Raw genomic sequence first — 17,843 nt, 5'->3', positions numbered from 1 at the left:
GTTGTTACTCGTACAACATTATCTAAGTAACTTCACAAGCTAAACCAAAAGGATCTTGGGAACCTTTACTGTTTCAAAAGGAAAAATGCATGCATGGTCAAGAAATCCTGAAATTTAGAGGATTAAAGTTTTACCATGTGTTTTAACTTCTGGTAGTAGATTGGCCCCATGAATATATAGGTTTGCAATGGACACCCTGTGATGCCTGGAAAATCAAATTGCAAAGGAGGATGACACATGAGAACATAGATAATGAAAAAAAAAAAAAAAAAAAGAGTCCACAGATTGGTTTGGGGCAAACACACAAGTAATCGGTGCCTTTCTAGGAATTTTTCTTCAGCTCTCTGTGGAAATTTTTTACGTGACTTGGGACAATGGAAGCAGTTAGCAATCTCAGGTGTTTTCAGGGGTTCCACTTTAAAATCCTCTTATAACTCAAATTACCTATACATTTACGTAATGGTTCTGTTATGACGCAAAAGAATGAAACTGATCTTTCCTCGTGGACTCCTACACACCAATTTTTCTCCTAAATATTTTGTTCTGTATTTGTTCTTCCTCTATGTCCTTAGGATACAATTTTTTGATAAGCAGCAGAAAAATAACATTACACAAGAGTCTCTACATCATGGATATATATAGGGGATGGGATATATATTCTCTTTCAGAGAATCCAAAAAGCCAGTTGTTTGACAAAAGAGAGAGCCTCATCTTCTGGAGGCTTAGGGCAAAATAGAGTTTTGTCATAAAATCCTTGACATCCAAAAAAAGAGGGTTGTAATTGCTTTTCTGTTGGATTGATTTGGAGAGTGGTTCGCATATGATCTCTTCATTTACGGCTCTTTCTTCCTTCTCTGATTGCTATTTGTTTTCCATCTGGTGGAAGGTTGATTTGGTTTGGTAATCAGATCTCTCTGCTCCCCTTTTCCAATTTGAGTATGCCACTTTGTTTGAGAGTGACGGCTGAGACCAATTTAGCTAGCATATATAGAGGATCTAGCATATAGAGGATCTAGCCTGTGACAAAGACGAGCAAGTTACCCTTAATTGGTTGTCAGTTCCTCCGCATTTGGATGAAAGTATAGTCATGAATAGGCCACAAAACATTGTTAGATTTGGTTAACAAAAGTTGGACAAAATCCGAGTCTGTCCAAATTTCCCCATGGATCCATCCATTCTCCTTGGCTTGCTTTACTCCCATGAGCATTCCCTGCGCGAAAGCTTCATTTGTGTTTCCTGTCATTATATAATCAGCTCTAAATAAGCACACGCTCTTTTCATCAACCATACAATAAGCCCAAGAAGATATAGTTTGTAATTGATCAGTGACACCCACACACATTATAGTCGATGGGGTCTAGGTCGGGGAAAGGGAAAAATTGGGAAATTCCTGGGTTGAAATCACCTGATTGAGGCAATTAGAGATCCTGGGACGATTACTCCAATGATTCACCAAGTGAATGACCACATTGGGGTTAGGAATATCCTGTTTAAATATAACACTATTCCTATGGTGCCAGAAATAAAAACAGATCGCGACGAAATATACGAAAAAATTCAGATAGACTTCCACGTGGGATATTATGAAACAAGTACATCAAGGCCACGGGAAAGGAAGCTAAATTGATAGCTTCAGGATGTAGATCTAATGGGCTGGCAGCCCAAACCCGTTTTGTAAACTCACACGTAAGAAAAATATGAAAAACAGATTCTTCTTTTTCCTGACATAATCCACAGGTTGGATCCATGTCCATCCATTTTCCAAGAGTGTCTTTAGTAAGGACTCCTCCAAGAGCCACTCTCCAGAAAAAGACTTTAAATTTGGGGTGAAGTTTGAATTTCAATAGAAACCACCACCAATGTGCGCAAAGAGAGGAGCATGCACACCTGTTTAATGATCCATAATAGTTATAGTCACATTGGTAGATAAGAATTTAGCAGCCAACTTGGTATTGAAGCTCCCTGTTTTAGAGAGTTTACAAGACCATTTATCAAGATTATGTGAGAAAGGGAACTTGCAGAATGTGGCTGATAACATGGGGAGGGAGCAATGTAGATAATAGATTTACATTCCAGGTACTATTATACAATGAAAATTACTTACCTGGAGAGAAGGTGGTGGATCATTTTGGTGATCATAGAATGGGGTAAGAGACAAGTCAGTCATGGTGGTGATCCAAGGGTCATACCAGAAGAAGGTGTGCCTACCATTACCAATTTTACAAACAACCATCTTTTGGAGAGAGGGAAGAATACTTACAATGCTCTTCCAAGTGAGAGATCCTCTTTTCTTGGGAGTGCTCATGTGTAAGATGGACCTATTTAGGAAATACTTAGCAGGGATAATTCTTACCCATAGGGCATCCCGTTCAGTGAGTAGCGGCCACCCTAGCTTCAAAAGCAATGCCTGGTTTTGAATTTCCAAGATTCTGATACCCAACCCACCATTGACTTTGGGTTTGCAAATTTTGTGCCAGCCGATAGGATGAGGCTTCTTTGAGGAGTTATTCTCACCATTCCAGAAGTGAAGATAAATTGAATCCAATTTTCTGCAAACATTTCGGGGAAAAGCGAAACTAGACATTAAATATGAAGGAATAGTAGAGAGAGCAGATTGGATAAGGACAACCCGACCCGCAAAAGAGAGGAGATTAGTTTTCCAAAGGCCAAGTTTGTTCTGAACTCTTTTGAGTATTGGAGCAAACGAACAAGACCTCGCTCTTGAGTGAAATAAATTAGTTCCCACATAGACCGCATTGGCTTTCAATTCACCAATACCCAACTTCCGACATAATGAATGACGAAGACCGAGGTCTACAATAGAGCTAAAGGTTACCCCACCTTTATCCAAATTAATCAAAACCCCGAAAGGTCAGAGAAAAGGTCCAGGATGTATTTAATAGTAGAAATATCTTCATCCAATGAACGGCAAAACAAAATGTATCATCGACAAAAAACAAATGAGAAACTTCCGGAGCTCCTCTAGCAATCTTGATACCTTTGAACATGTTAAGTTCCCGATAAGCAAATAAAAGTCTAGACAAGCTTCCGTGGCAAAAATAAAAAGGAAGGGGCTTAAAGGACAACACTGTATGATGCGTCGAGAAGGCTCGAAAAAATTAAAAGCAGATCCCTTCAATTTAATGGAGAAAGAGGAGGAAGAAATCAATGTGCTAAACAAATCTCCCCATTTGTCTCCAATACCTAAGAAAACAAAGAGACCCCTTAAAGAACCCCACCCAATTCAATCATAAGCTTTAGACATATCTAATTTAATTGCCATAAAACCAGTCTTACCTTTGGTGTGTTTCAAGAAGTGAAAGATTTCTTGTGCAATAATGAAATTGTCCGAAATTTGTCTACCAGGGACAAAAGCAGATTGAAAATGAGAGATAATTCTAGGGAGAATCTGCTCAAGACGAGTAGCCAGGATTTTAGCAAGAATTTTGTAGGCTACATTGCATAGACTAATTGGCCAGAAATCCTCCACACAAGACGCATTATCTTTTTTTTGGAATTAACCAAATGAGTGTGTGATTGACCCATGAGGAAGAGTGAGATTGAGAAAAAAATTTTGAAAAAAAATCACAGATATCATTGCTACTCAAACTCCAGGATTTCTGAAAGAACACAGCTTGAAAACCGTCCGCACCTGGAGCCTTGTATGCCCAAAGGAAAAAAACAATATTGCGAATTTCATCAATAAAAGGGACATGGGTAAGAGAAAACATCCTCAAGGGAGACAATGGGGCGAAATAAGCACTCAATAAAAGAAGGATCCAAAGGGTTAAATGTAGTAAAAAGGGTGGATAGATAAGAGGCAAACAACGATGTCATTTCTCTTGGATCCGAGATTATCTCGTTAGAAACAAACAAGATGGAAGTAATATTCCTTCTCCTGAGATTAACCTTGGAAATGGTATGATGAAACGGGCATTACAGTCCCCATTATCAATGTAAAGATATCTAGACTTTAGAAACCAAAATTTCTCCCCCGCATCAAGGATCCATTGTAAATTGGACTCCGTGGAAGTCAAACTGGAATGGGAATAGTCAACAGAGTCACTGAAAGAGAGATGAGATGAGAAAAGATGTTCCTTCAGCAATTCAATGTGCCCAAAAACCTGATGATTCCAGTGGATAAGGATTCTACTCATCGAAGAGAATTTTTCTTCCAAATTATCCCGACCAAGGCTTTTCCAAGAGAGGGAATAGAAGGGGAGGAAGTCCGGATGGGACAGCCAAGCATCCTGAAAATGGAATAGTTTCCAGAATTTAAACTGTGGAAGAGAGTCAGTATTAAGAAAAATAGCATTGTGATCCGAATCAGCTGAGAATAGTTTGGATATGGACACAGAAGGAAAAGGGACAGCCATGATAAGGAGGCAAAAGCTTTATCAATAGCTTCTTTAATCAATTTAGGGGGTTTCTGCTTGTTAGTCCAAGTGAAAGGATTCCCAAAGAGTTTGATTTCTTCAAGATTCAAAGCAGACAGCAGAAAGTCCAAAACAGTAGAGGATAAGGAATTTTTAAAAGTAGCATACCCTCCCCCCCCCCCCAAAAAAAAAAAAAAATTTGTCAGAAACTGCAAGGATTTTGTTAAAATCCCCAATCAAGAGGAAAGTATTGAAGTTCGTTCCACCCAGCAATACGTGAAGAATGTTGAGTTGAGGGCCGTGAGGCATACAAACAAATAAACAACCATTTATTTATAGAAAGGGAATTGGAAGCACATTCTACAGCAATAAAGAAAGAGGCAAAAAAGGTGTTAACCAGATTGACCGAATTGGAGAACATTAACCAAAGACCTCCGTTATCGCCACGAGAACCCTCGCTATTTAAGAAAAGGGACGTATTGAACTTTCAGAAAAAAAAAGGGAGCTTAAAGGAGGAATGATCTCTAATCTTCGTTTCACAAAGGAAAATAATATCAGGATTGACTTTTTTACAGTGATGCAAAATCCAATGTAGAACTTTCAGTATAACAGAACCAAGAAACAAATTTACCACATTCAGAAGTAACACCCTAGAGAGCACATCCACCAACCCAAACCAAAGAACAATAACAATAACGAGAGGAGACACAAACAAAAAACTACTGAAAGATAGGTGAGAGGGAAACAGAAAAAACAAGCAAGGCAGGCAAGACAGATAAGAACAGAGAAGGAAAATAAAAATGAAATAAACAATAAGAACCAAACAATACCTAGTTATGAATTGCCTACTCCAATAGCAACAATCAGGATCAAACCAGCACAAGCAAAGACTAAGGAGAATAGTAAAAAAACACAATAAGAAACTGGGAATTAACACTACAATGGCAAGGTACCTGGTCTAGAGTTTCCTTTTCTTTCCTTGTCCCATTCTCGAATTCAACATGAAAGATTTGAGGTTGAGAAGCTCCCAGATCAGTCATCCGAATAGGAGCATCCCTGAGATCCTCTCTCCATGAGTTTCATGATGACTTGGTTCAGCAAAGCCTTCCTATTTGGGGCAGGGTAAATGGTGCGAAGAACTATAGAAACAATATGGTCCGCGCCAATCGCCTCACACTCGTCTAGTTTCCTCTACCATGACCAGTTAGGGACCAAAGAAGTGTTTGGTGTTGAATGGGAAGTTGGACTGGACTGAGGGTTCACAAAATACTGGTTGATTGTAATGTTTTGTGCATCTCGGAAACGGACATATGGATTACCACCCTGGGTGGAGGAGGGGGGCTGAGGCTCATTTTTGTTAGGTGGGTCAATGGAACAAACAGTAGCATCAGTAATAACAGGGGTAGGTAGAGATTGAGGTGGAAGGGAGTTCAGGTTAGATAAGAATTCCACAGAGAGAAGGGACTGCAGTCATGGGATGAGGCAGGGCCACAAGTAGAGATAATGGATACTGGGACTAAAGGGGTGGGAAACTGGATTGAGATCCCAAGGTCAAGGTCAATATCAAGAATGTCCGGGAAAGGGATTGGAGTGTCAGCAGAATTTGGTGCCACATCCGCGCCAGTAAAGCCCAAAATGAGTCACCAATAGGGGGAGAGGTGGGGAGAGCATGCCCCTCAGAAACAGAGAACTCAGATTGTTCAACCGTACTAACTCCCATCAAACCAGATTCTTCAACTGGTAGAGCATTATCGGGAATAGGAGAAGAAGGGAGAGAAGAGGGTGATAACTGGGAGCCATCAGGAGAGACTGAATCTTCAGTGGGAGATATAGCAGTGGTTACCTTAGTGGTTTGAAGATGCACAGCAGGATTCACGAGTCAAAGATTAATGAACAGCGGATCAGTAAGAGCATTCGCATAATGGTCATACTTGTAAAAAGTGGAGCGTCCATTTTTTTTTAGAGTTGGACACGAGCTGATCACATGGGTTATCTTTCCGCAATTAATGCAGGCAGGAAAAAGTTTGTACCAGAAGTTAACTCAAACAGGTTCTCCATTGCTTCGGCAAAATCTGGAACTTAGAATAAGTGAAGGCTTTTCCTTGAACGAGATCTTGACTCAAGCCGTACCAGGAGGGAGTCCCAGTTCCTCAAAATTTAAATTTAAATCAATGATGTGTCCAACACAGGACACAGCACTTCGAATACATGCCGGAGTATGGCAGTCCAAAGGGATGTCACGAACGTGGAGCCAAAGAGGAAGAAATTCTAACTCATGGTTGGAGCTATCAGTATCGATTTCAAAAAGTCCCAGCTGAAGCATAGATCGGTCAAGCCACCAAGGTGCAAATGCCATCACCCTATTCCATTCCGATTCAGATGCAAATTCCGCATAAAAGAAACCACAGTCAAAGCAACAGATGAAGGTCGCTCTAAGGGGGGACCAGAGAGGTGCAAGAAATCTGCAGAGATTCTCCCGGAGGGGATTGGAGTAACCAAACGCCACTCCGAAAAAAGAAATAGGGATGCAAGGCAAGGTTTTGAAAGGGAATCAGGTTTAGCGTAGTCGCCGGAGAGACGCCAAAATGTCCGTAATGTAGAACTAGATTTGAAAACTCAAACTAGGCCCAAACTGCAGGAACTTTTAGTCAAAGAACAACCAGCAATTACCCACAGATAGGTAGCAATCAACAGACCAGAATAAAGGAAGAATTAATTCTCAGAAAATCAGAATTCAATCCCACGCAGTACTCCCTAAACTCAGGTTATAAACCAGCAAATATAGTTAATTCAGGTACAGAAATAGGCTCTTAACAGTGTATAAACAGAAGAGTATTCACAGGAACAGAAAAGAAAAGAATCCCCCATCGGTTCTGGTTTCCGATTACTCAGTTTAGAATATTTTCTGGGAAGAATCTGAAGTGTAAATACCTGATTTGTAGAACAGCAACAGAATCTTGTAAATAAAACTTGAAGAAAATGAACACTTGAAAGGAACCTCTAGGGCTTCACACCGCAAAGAGTCAATTGGATCAAACACCAATTCTGTCAGCCTTGATCAAACACAAGACCACCACTTTGATTACACACAAAGCAAACTCAGAAGAGCAACAGCAACATGACTTTTTCATTCATAAATCATTCAAGGCTTAATGGAAGCCTTCTTCTTTATTCATAATAATGATGGGGGTCACATAAAGTAGAAACTAACTTTAGTTTCCAAAAACTGAAATAGAAACTTACAAAATAGAAGGTCCTCTAGTTACTAAAACAGGAAATAGAAACTGGGAATTAAAAGTACTGAAATTAGAAACTAAATAAACTGGATTTATAAACTAAATAACCGCATCAATCCCCAACTAAAAAAGAAACTAATGAAAAAAGAAAACTAACTAATAATCCCGTACTCAATCTTAGAGCCCCTCTTTTGAACTAATAAAAGTGGTCCAATACACTCCAAACCACATGGACTGAAGGCCCAACACAAATACAACCCAACCCTAGGCTTATTCCTAATAAAACAAGCCTATTTTGGTTATTAATCTGCATCAGTCCGAGCCCAAGATGCACAGGTACAAGGTGTGACCACGAACTAAGAGGGGGGTACCGCCACAAGGATGGAAGAGGAAGTGTGTATCGCCGGCAAGGATACTTCCAATTGTGGGTTAATGTTATGACTTTCCATCAGAAATACTCACAAGAAAAACGACACAAGAGGATGGACCGCAGAAGTGAACACTGTACACAACAGGACAAAGATGGAGGGGAGAGTCCAGAATGGTCTCAAACAAAAGAGGGGAAGGAGAAGAAGTTTTGGAAGAAGAACAGAAGTCCAAGAGAAAAACCGCAGGACAAAGAAGGGTAGTATGCACAGGGAGCAGCAATAAGGTGAGTCGAGAGAAAACAAAAAAGCGTAAAGAAAAGAAACCCCGAATAGGCAAGTAAAACTGAGAAGCTCACAGATCCTTGAGATTCACATAGGGACAATGGATGGAAAGAAAAAGGAGAGAAGAGACCAGGTAGAGGGGGGGAAAAAGAAGGACTAAGCCGACACAAAAGAGATAAGCAAAGGACACAGCAAACGAAAAGCTTATGGGGATAGGGGAAAAAGAACGGGGCTGAGTGGTGGATGCAGTACACTCTGAAAAAGCTTAGGTGTCCTTAGGATACTGCTCACAAACAAGTGTCCTAATAAAATATTCAATATTGTCATAGGTGCAAGAAGCATGGCATTGCTCTCTCTCTTTTTCCATTTTGGGTTTTAAAAGGTTTGTCTATGGGAATGGAAGAGAAGATGTTGAACTTGTGAGATTTCTCCCATTTTTTGTAGGACGAGTGATTTCATGCAGACCTTGGAGTGAATCCAAGTTGGCGTGAAGCCAAAACCCATTTCTCTTCCCTAACTCTTTTCTCATAGGCTACCACCCTCTTCGTCTCCCTTATTTCTTATCTACCAGTCCCAATTGCGCACTTTTACCTTAAATTATAGCCTTAAACACAAAGGAGATTCATCAACAGCAAGGAGGCACAAAGAATACATTCTTGGAGTTTGGTAATGACTTAGTACTTGATCACAACATTCCAACTCACGGGACAGCAGAGGAAGGTTTTGCCTATCATGTATCCTCTATTAAATTTCCACGAATCCTAGAATGAATTTTCCGCACTTGTATTTTGGAATTTTTCATCATTTATGGCTGTTGTTAAATCTGATTTTCTGCATGTATGTTGTGAGTCTGTGTTAGTAGACCTTCCCAAACCAAAATTCACTTACTCCTTACTCCTTAGACTTGTACTAGAGAATAAGAATAAAGGAATAGAAGAGAAACAATAAGAAATCGATTGGGGAGATTGAAAAGAAGGTATGAGAGAGAGAGAGAGAGTATGGTTTGAGGTCTCGGTTTTGGGCATAATATCGGTCAAGCCTAAACCTAAGATATCTTGAGATCTTGGCAAAACCTTGCATTTTTCCAGCAAGTTTCAGGGCTGGGTTTCTGTGGCCATATGCCAAGCTAGGTCCTAAAACTTGTCATCCAACCTATTTTAGGCTTTCTAAAGTGTAAGACTTAGTGGAAACATTAAATTTTTAAAAAGTCAAACCCAATATGGTACTTTGACTTAGGACCCTAGATTGATCTACACTGTATATAATCTCTACCATAGGCTATTCCACACACTTTTTAGTACTGCTAAAATACATATAATTCAAGTAAAACAAGTTAAATAAGCATTAGAAATTAAACAACAAAAAATTTTAAACCATTTAATAAATTAGGCAGTATACATTGTTGAATCGCATTTATTAGATTTACCAAGTCACATTTATTAGAGTAAATAATAGAAAAATACAAGTGGATGACTCACCTTATGCCCATCCTAGAGTCCTAGACTCCTAATGCTGAAACGAGTGTGTGGCCGGAAAACAACCACTATATTGTTGTTGATGGCGACTGATACCTCGAAGTTATATTGGATCATAGGATGATAAGGAGTTTGAAGATGCCTCAAGATTCCTTCCCTAGGCTCTGACCCTCCTGCTTGGCGGCCTCCATGGCTGCCCTCTCCGGCGAGGTGCAGTCGGCCCCCCTCCTCTGGCCCACCCTGCTTCTTCCAATCTCCATGCTTCACCTCCCTCCCTCCCTTTGGGGATTCCCTGGAACACCCATTTCAAGTCCTCCAACTCTGCCACTACTAAAGGCCTCCCCCTCCACTTTGTCCCTTCTTCGGTTTTGGGAGACTCAATGACTGCCATTTGCCCGAAAGGCTTACTCGAATTCGAAGCCTCTCGGTGGAAGAGCTCTCTTATTGGACACTTTCTTGGCCAACGCCCTCCCTTTCATCTAGCTAAATCCTCTTTCCTCATGCAATGGTGTCTGGTTGGTATTGTGGATACCTTCCTTCTAGACTATGGGTATTTTTTGTTCAAGTTCTCTAATGAGCATGACCGTGTGAGCTACTTGGAAGGCGAACCTTGTCTTGTTGGGCACAAACCAATTTTTATCCGACCTTAGCATAGGCGGCAGCTCCTAAATCATGTGGACTACTCCACCATCCCTATTTGGATCTCTTTACCCACCCTCCCTCTTCATTTTTGGTGTTCTGATGGTCTGAGCGTCATTGGCTCGGTCCTCGGCACTCCTATCTGCTCTGATGCCAAAACCAATTGCAAAGATAGACTGGCATATGCGCGAATCTGCGTTAAAGTTTCGGCTGCAGCAGCTCTCCCCTCCTCCATCTCGTCCAGGATGGCGATGATTTCTGCTTCCAACAAGCCGTGTGCAATGAATGGGAACCCCCGTAGTGCCTTATTTGCAACGTCTTTGGCAATACCTCTACATGCTCCCCGAAGAATGCTGAGCCGAATCTTCAGGGTTTAGAGGTGTATGATCCTGTCAGCCCTTTACTCCCCAAAGGCAGATGGCTGATGGCTAAGGTTGAGAATTCCACTCCTTTTTGCTCAGTGAGAGGCCGTAGAGGTACCAGAAGGCAGAATCTTCACCAGCAAGGGCCTAATATCTCTACGAAGGGCTCGTCCGCTGCTGTTGAGTGTTTACCCACTGAGTAAAACAAGTTCTCGATCATGACAACTGTTATAAAGTGTGTTAAGGACAACGTCCCTCCTGTCCGAAGGCCTAATGGCAACCCTCTGCTCCTCTCTCTGACAAGCTTTCATATGGTGATTCTGGTTGTTCTTGGCTACTGATTCCTCAGGAGATGAATCCTCAGCCTCTGATTGCAGTATGTCCACCTCTGGCAAGAGATCCCCTTCCCCTTCTCGAGCTTCCTTGTCTGGAACTTCACTGCCTGATGCGGAATTGTCGGCCCCTTCTTCTTGGCTCTTACCTCTCCAGTTTTTGGGCTAGCGAGCTTTGACTTTATCCCTTCAGTTGTCGAGACTGAGGTGGGTCCCTCTTCTAACGTCTCTTGCATCCCTTTAGAGAACCCAGCTCATCTAAACCATTGTGTCATTGGACCACCCACCTCTTTAGACCAAGTTGTTGCAGGCCCATCAAACTATTTTATCTTGGACCCGGCTTAGTTGGAATTTCCTCCTCCTGGGCCTCCCATCTCTCTGTAGGCCCACTGCTATTTAAATGATCCCCCTCTCCTTGTCTCCAAGGCAGCCCATATTATTGCAGGTTTGGGTCTAGCGCACCCAAACACCTTAAACCTGTCATCTTCCCTGTCCGTCGCTTCAGCCAAGCCCAAGTCTAAGTTGTCTACTGCTAACACCAAGCACTCCCGTAGGATCATGCCTAAATCTAAGTCCACCATTCCATCTGTTCCATATCATCCTGTCATCTCCTCTCCTCCCCACTCCTACCAGCTACGGAATAGATCTCGCCCTCCCTTTGGTTTGCCCTGTGCCTCTTCCCAGGAGCAGTTGTTGCCCCTTCCAAACACGTCCTGATGTCCCAAGGCCTTATTTGGAACCTTTGGGGCTTGAATTCTGTTAGGGATATGCCCACACTCCTATAGTTGGTTTTGATGATAACAAACAAATGAAGGTATTTCACAATTTGCCTACAAGCATTGTTTTGCAGAGACTTCATACCAAAGATCGAATTTGGTGAATGAAGGGAAGAAATGAAGATTGAAGTCATCAAATGAAGAGTATCAAAAAGTTGGCATCAATGCTTGAAGAAGATATCATAAGAATTCAAGCTTCAAGATGTCAAGACATGAAGCTCAAAGACATGGAATTACAAACAAGAAGAAAAGAAGATGAAGTGCCAAAGAGTGGAAGGTTCAAGTGAAGAAGAAGACCACTAGGATAGATTGGTCCTTTTTAATGTAATTTGTAACTTTCACATATATATGTACACTCACCACATGCATGTGCATTGCATCATACTAGAATAACCATAGAGCATACCTTGACCAAGTATGGAAAGTCTCTAAGTGGTGAGGAACATATTATGAAAAATGTGTTCTAGTGAAATTCTGTGAAAACCACATTAACTTGAATCAAGGGCATTTTGGGTAATCTTAGAGTTAGTATCAGAAAATGAAACCTTCATGAAAGTTGTAGGAAATCGAGTCACGATTCCAACGCAACTGATTTCAGGTCAATTCAAGGTCGGACCGAAAATTTATGGTCAAAACACTAACGAGTGGTCAGTATGACAGCATTCTGTCAAAACAGTCTGTCATATTGGCAATTGACCGGCTAGAAGCCCCGATCGACTGGATCTATCCGAGACCATAGCCGGTCGACCGATGGAAAGTCCCCATCGACCGGTGTCTGCCTGGAAGTGCCCCAACGACTATATTTTGCTATAACGGCTCTTTCCGGTCGACCGGCTACCAATGGCGGTCTACTGGTGGTCCCGGAATATGACCGTTAGAGCCTGATTTTCTGCCTAAAATTCTTCACTAAGCTCACCTATAAATACCCTAGCTGCTCTTAATTAAATATCAATTAAGAAAGAATATTAAGAGCATTATTGTAAGCATTCAAGAGTCATTAAGATTATTCTATCCTACTTGAGTTGTTCGATTATTCTAATCCCAACAAAAAGCTCAAGTCTTAATCAAGTCCTCCACTCTCTCCTGTGCAAGTCAAAGCCATAAGAGAGGACTTTACAAAAGGTGCATCATTCATCTCTCATTCTTATCATTTGCACCACACTTGAGGTATTCCTCTTATTCCACTACTTCTTATTTATTTCTGTTTTTTACAATTCTAAACTATACTTAGGGTTGTAAGGATTCTCTTATCCTTAAAAAAGGAAGGTGTCTCTCTACCTCCAAAAGAGATTGTAAAGGCCTCTCTGCCTGTAAAGGGGATTTGTAAGGATACTCTTATCCGTGAAAAAGATTGTAAAGGTTTTCTTCCCTACCTACCATACTGAAAGGGAGAACTAGTGGAATACCTTACAAGAGGATTCTTGTAAGGAGTGGACTAGACTCGGATTGAGTCGAACCACTATAATTCTCGGTGTTGTGTGATTGTGCTTGTTCTATTTTATTCCGCATTTCTTATTTACAATCACACTTGGGACAGTACTTCGAAAAGAGTCAAAATTCCACTAGTATAACCTATTCACCCCCCTCTAGATCATTTCAAATTCTCCCATAAACATGACAACGTCCGCCAACTTTTGCGCAACCTTCGTCCTTCTTTTTGGTACTTGTTTAAACGTATGTGAAAGCTGCCTCCATCGGCCAAATTATTTCCACCATTGCTCCGGGTCGGTCCCTCTTCACCAACCACTCCCACCACCCCAACGGTCATATTTGCATCCTCTGGGATCCTTCCAAAATTGTAGTAACTCTGTCCTCTTCTTCCCATCAATTTCTCCATCTTCATATCTCGAATTCTACCTGCAACTACTCCTTTATGCTCACTGTCATCTACATCTCCAATTGTATGGCTGATAGAGAAAATTTATAAAATGATCTTCGTCTTATTGCCGGTCAACGTGGATCTAGACCTAGCAAGATTTGTGGGGATTTCAACACTGTGAGGTTCAGCCATGAAAAACAAGGTAGGGCTCCCTAAATACTACCAACCTTGATGCTTTTAATGAGTGTATTGATGACATTGTTGTGGATGACCTCAGATGGTCTGGCATTAAAATCTCTTGGAATAATAAAAGATGGGTGATGCCTGCATTGCTTGCAAATTGAATAGAGTTCTGGTGAATGAAGCTTGGCTCTTTGCCTTCCCTTCCTCCCATGCTTCTTTTGAGCCCCCAGACATTTCTGACCACAGTCCCATTTCCCTCCTAATTCATCCCTACACCTCCTTTAGCTCCAAGCCTTTTAAATTTTTTTATATATAGTCTACCCACCCTGACTACCCTTCCATATCAAGGAAGTCTGGATCAAGCCCGTCAATGCCTTCTCTACCCCCCTCATTGCTTTGGCTAGAAAGCTCTGAAATGTGAAAGAGGCCCTCAAAGCCTAGAATAGAAACTCCTTCGGCAATATCTCTTATCTTGTTATAGATTGCAAGAATAAGCTCACCTCCATTCAGATTCAGCTCCAAATGGATCACCTTAACACTTCTCTGGCTGATCTTTAAAATACTTAATCAAAAAATCTTTCCTCCCTGTTTGCCTAAGTGGAAAGTTTTTTTAAGCAAAAGTCCAGGATTAATTGGTTGGAATTGGGTAACTCAAACTCAGTCTACTTCCATTGCTCTCTAAAAGCTAGAAATAACTTCAACTTCATCCAAAAGCTCACCACCTCAGATGGCACCCAAGTCTCCAAGGTGAATGAAATTAAAGAGGTAGTTGTTGACTACTTCAGGAAGTCTTCTGCTTAGATCCCTTGCCAGCCTTCCCTATTCCTAATAGCATCATTAATAAATTTATTCTGGAGAACTTAAACAATTTGCTTATGGCCATCCCTTCTGATGAGGAAATTTCAGCTGCTACTCTCTCTCATAAAGCAAGTAAAGCTCCGGGTCCTAATTGTTTCAGCATGGGCTTCTTTATTTCCTCTTGGGATGTTATCAAACAGGCTTTGATCAAGGCTATCAAGAGCTTCTTCAAACCTGCCTAGATCAAAGGGATCAGCCACACCTTCCTCTGCCTCATTCCCAAGAAAGAGGGAGCTGACACTATAAATGATTTCAGACCGATCTCTATGTGCAACCTCATCTATAAGTTTATTGCCAAGATCCATGCCAACAGGCTCAAGCTTGTGGTTGAATCCTTGGTTAGTGACAACCAATCGGCCTTTATCCTGAGCAGGAGTATTGAAGACATCCTTCTTTGTCATGAGATTGTTAGAGGATTTGATAGGAAATCCCACTATCTAGAAGTCCTCTTGAAGATTGACATTCACAAGGCTTTTGATTCCCTGAGATGGGACTTCATTCTTTCATTTATGAGCAAGATGGGTTTCCCGCATGTGTTCTCCAACTGTATTCATCAATGTATTGCCGCTCCTCGCTTCTCGGTCTAAGTGAATGGTAGCCCAATTGGGTACTTCTCCTCCTTTGTGGGAATTCTCTAGGGATGTCCCTTGTCCCCTTATATTTTTTGCCTAACTATGGAAGTCCTTTCCAGATCTCTGAAAATTGCTACTAACCAGCGTCTCCTCTCTATTATCCCTAAGTGTAAGGCGGCCAAGATCACCCACCTGGCTTTTGGTGACGATCTGATGATCTTCTCCAAGGATGATGCATCCTCCTTGGAATCTATTATGCATTGCCTGAATCAGTTTGCTTCCATGTCGGGTCTTCGCATCAACCCTAGCAAATCCCTTATCTTCATGGCTGCAGTTTCGGACAATGTTAAGGCTTCTTTCCTAGAGATGACTAGTTTTGCCCTAGGCCAGCTCCCTGTCAAGTTTCTTGGTTTGCCCCTGATCCCTGCAAGGCTCACTGCCCATCACTGCACTCCAAAAAGCGCCTCCAGCTTTGGAAAGGATAATTGTTATCCTATGCAGGTTGGTTGGAGCTTATTAGATTTGTTCTTCAAGCCTCTTACATCTACTGGTCTGGTATATATGGTTTGCCTAAATCCATACCTCTAAGCTTAAAGCCATTTTTGCTTCCCCTGGAAAGGAACATAGTGCTTAAAATTCCTTAGACTGGTCAGTTAGGTTTATGTCTGCCGCCCAAAATCTGAACAAGGATTGGGCTTGAGACGTATAAAGGATGTCAACTCTGCGGGGATCCTCTAACTTATATGGAATCTGGTTTCTAAAAAGAAAAGTATCTAGGTTCATTGGGCATATTCTTCTATTCTTAGAACAGACACTTTCTGGTCAGTCCGAATTCCCTCGGATGCTTCTTGGGCTTGGGGCAAATGTTCTCTTTCAGGTCTCTTGCCTCCGCAACTATCTCCTCTTAGATTGTGGATGGTTCCTCTACTCTTTTGTGGGTTGACCATTGGCATCCTATGGGAGTGCCAGATACAGCTCCAGACTACCAAAGCATGCTCTTGTTACAGATATTCTATCCTCTGGTTCTTGGTCCCCTTCGGCTCTCGATGATTCCCAACTTGCTGCGATCTGGAACTCCTTGCCGACCATCCCCAAGACTTCTCTGAGGAATCAAGATTTCATTGTTTGGAACCCATCTAGTTCTGGTATTTTCAGTGCCAAGTCGGCTTGGAACTTTGTCAGAGCCCAAGGCTCCTCGTCCCCATGGCATAGGCTCATTTGGTTCAAGCATCATATTCCTCACCAAAGTTTCACAGCTTAGAGGATTTTCAAGAATTACATGCCCACGTAAGCTTTCCTCGTCCAAAGAAGAATTCCAGCCCTCTCCTTGTGCCACCTCTGCAGTGCCCATCTCGAAGACGTTGATCACCTCTTCCTTGATTGTTGTCTCTGCCTCCATTTGCAATTTGGTGTTGTCCAAATGCCGGCCTTCTAGCAGGCACATCCTCCCCTTTCAAAGAGAGTGGATCTAGGTGGATATGACGTTCCAGGGGAAGACCATATGTGATTCGATGGGCAAGCTAGCTTTCTGTGCAACTCTAAACCAAATTTGTATGGAAAGAAATCATAGGAAATCGACCTCCAACTCTAGGCCGCTAAGGAAGATTTGAAACTCCATCTTCTTTGATGTGAAGTCCACAATTCCTAATGTCTTCACCCCTTGGATTCCCTCCCCTAGAAATTGTCACATTGTATCTTCCAGGAAGCTTCCTAGCTCTGTCATCAGTGTCATCAGAACCACCTCTCTTTGAGGGTGGATTTTGTTGTTTTTCCTCTTCTCCTCACCCCCCCCCTTTAGAGGTTGTATGTTTTTCTTCTCTTCTTAGTCAATGAAATTTTTATTCGCCCAAAAAAATAGTTTTCCTATGATTGAATCACAAAAGCTATGTAAGAATTTTTTTTTTTTTTTTTTTTTTTTTTTTTGAACAACTTATCCTCTTGTTCCAAGCTTTATTTGGGTGAGATTTGGCTAAAAAAATGAAGAAATAGGAGATGGGGGAGTGGTTTTCTTCACAAGCATGCATAACTAGTTGAGATAATCGAGACTGGGTTGAAACTAGTCAAGATAACCAAGATTTCTCCGAGATACCGAAATCATGGTTGAGATATTGTATAATTTGCATTACATATTTCATTTTGTCTCGAGAACTCCCGAAACCAAGAAAATTTACCGCTGAGATCTTGTACCACAAGGTGGAAAGCATGTAACCACATCCACGCAAGCTTCAACAATAATAAATCACAATTTCATCCTCTATCTACTCTCAAGATGGGTAACATTTTGATGTTACCTCCAAAATCCAATCCCTCCATCCCAAGCCTGTCCGCAACTCCCCTAGGAACAGACTGATCTGGAACCTTCAAATAGACACCATGCCTCTTCCTTAGTCCCCCCCCCCTCTCCTTCTGCCCGCTCCCTTTGGTTCCTTTCTTAGCATCTGGTAGCTGTTGGGCTTTGAAGGTCTTGCTGGACTATTTTCTTTTTGTATTGGCCATCACGGCTTTGGGCTCTTTTGTATTTTTTCAGTTTGGCTTTGTTTAGGCATTGCCCCTCCCCCCCCTCCT

The 17,843-nt window shown here is 41.7% G+C and overlaps 1 protein-coding gene across 4 annotated transcripts in view; it reads right to left on the bottom strand.

Annotated features, from left to right (window-relative positions):
- LOC122061948 (DNA-directed RNA polymerase III subunit 2) overlaps positions 1-17,843 on the bottom strand; it is a 103,685-nt gene that overhangs the window by 22,208 nt on the left and 63,634 nt on the right. For 2 of the 4 annotated variants that reach the window (XM_042625540.1, XR_006134759.1), the window contains exon 35: positions 135-205. In XM_042625540.1, the coding sequence (XP_042481474.1) occupies positions 135-205 (71 nt within the window). Of the gene's footprint in view, positions 1-134; positions 206-1,041; positions 1,237-17,843 lie in introns of those variants that run through there. The other 2 variants (XR_006134758.1, XR_006134760.1) reach the window with 2 other exon arrangements.

This window comes from Macadamia integrifolia, chromosome 14, assembly GCF_013358625.1.
Source record: "Macadamia integrifolia cultivar HAES 741 chromosome 14, SCU_Mint_v3, whole genome shotgun sequence".
Lineage (NCBI taxonomy): Eukaryota > Viridiplantae > Streptophyta > Magnoliopsida > Proteales > Proteaceae > Macadamia > Macadamia integrifolia.
The sequence above is the reverse complement of the archived record's forward strand: the minus strand, read 5'-3'. Positions and strand labels throughout refer to the sequence as shown.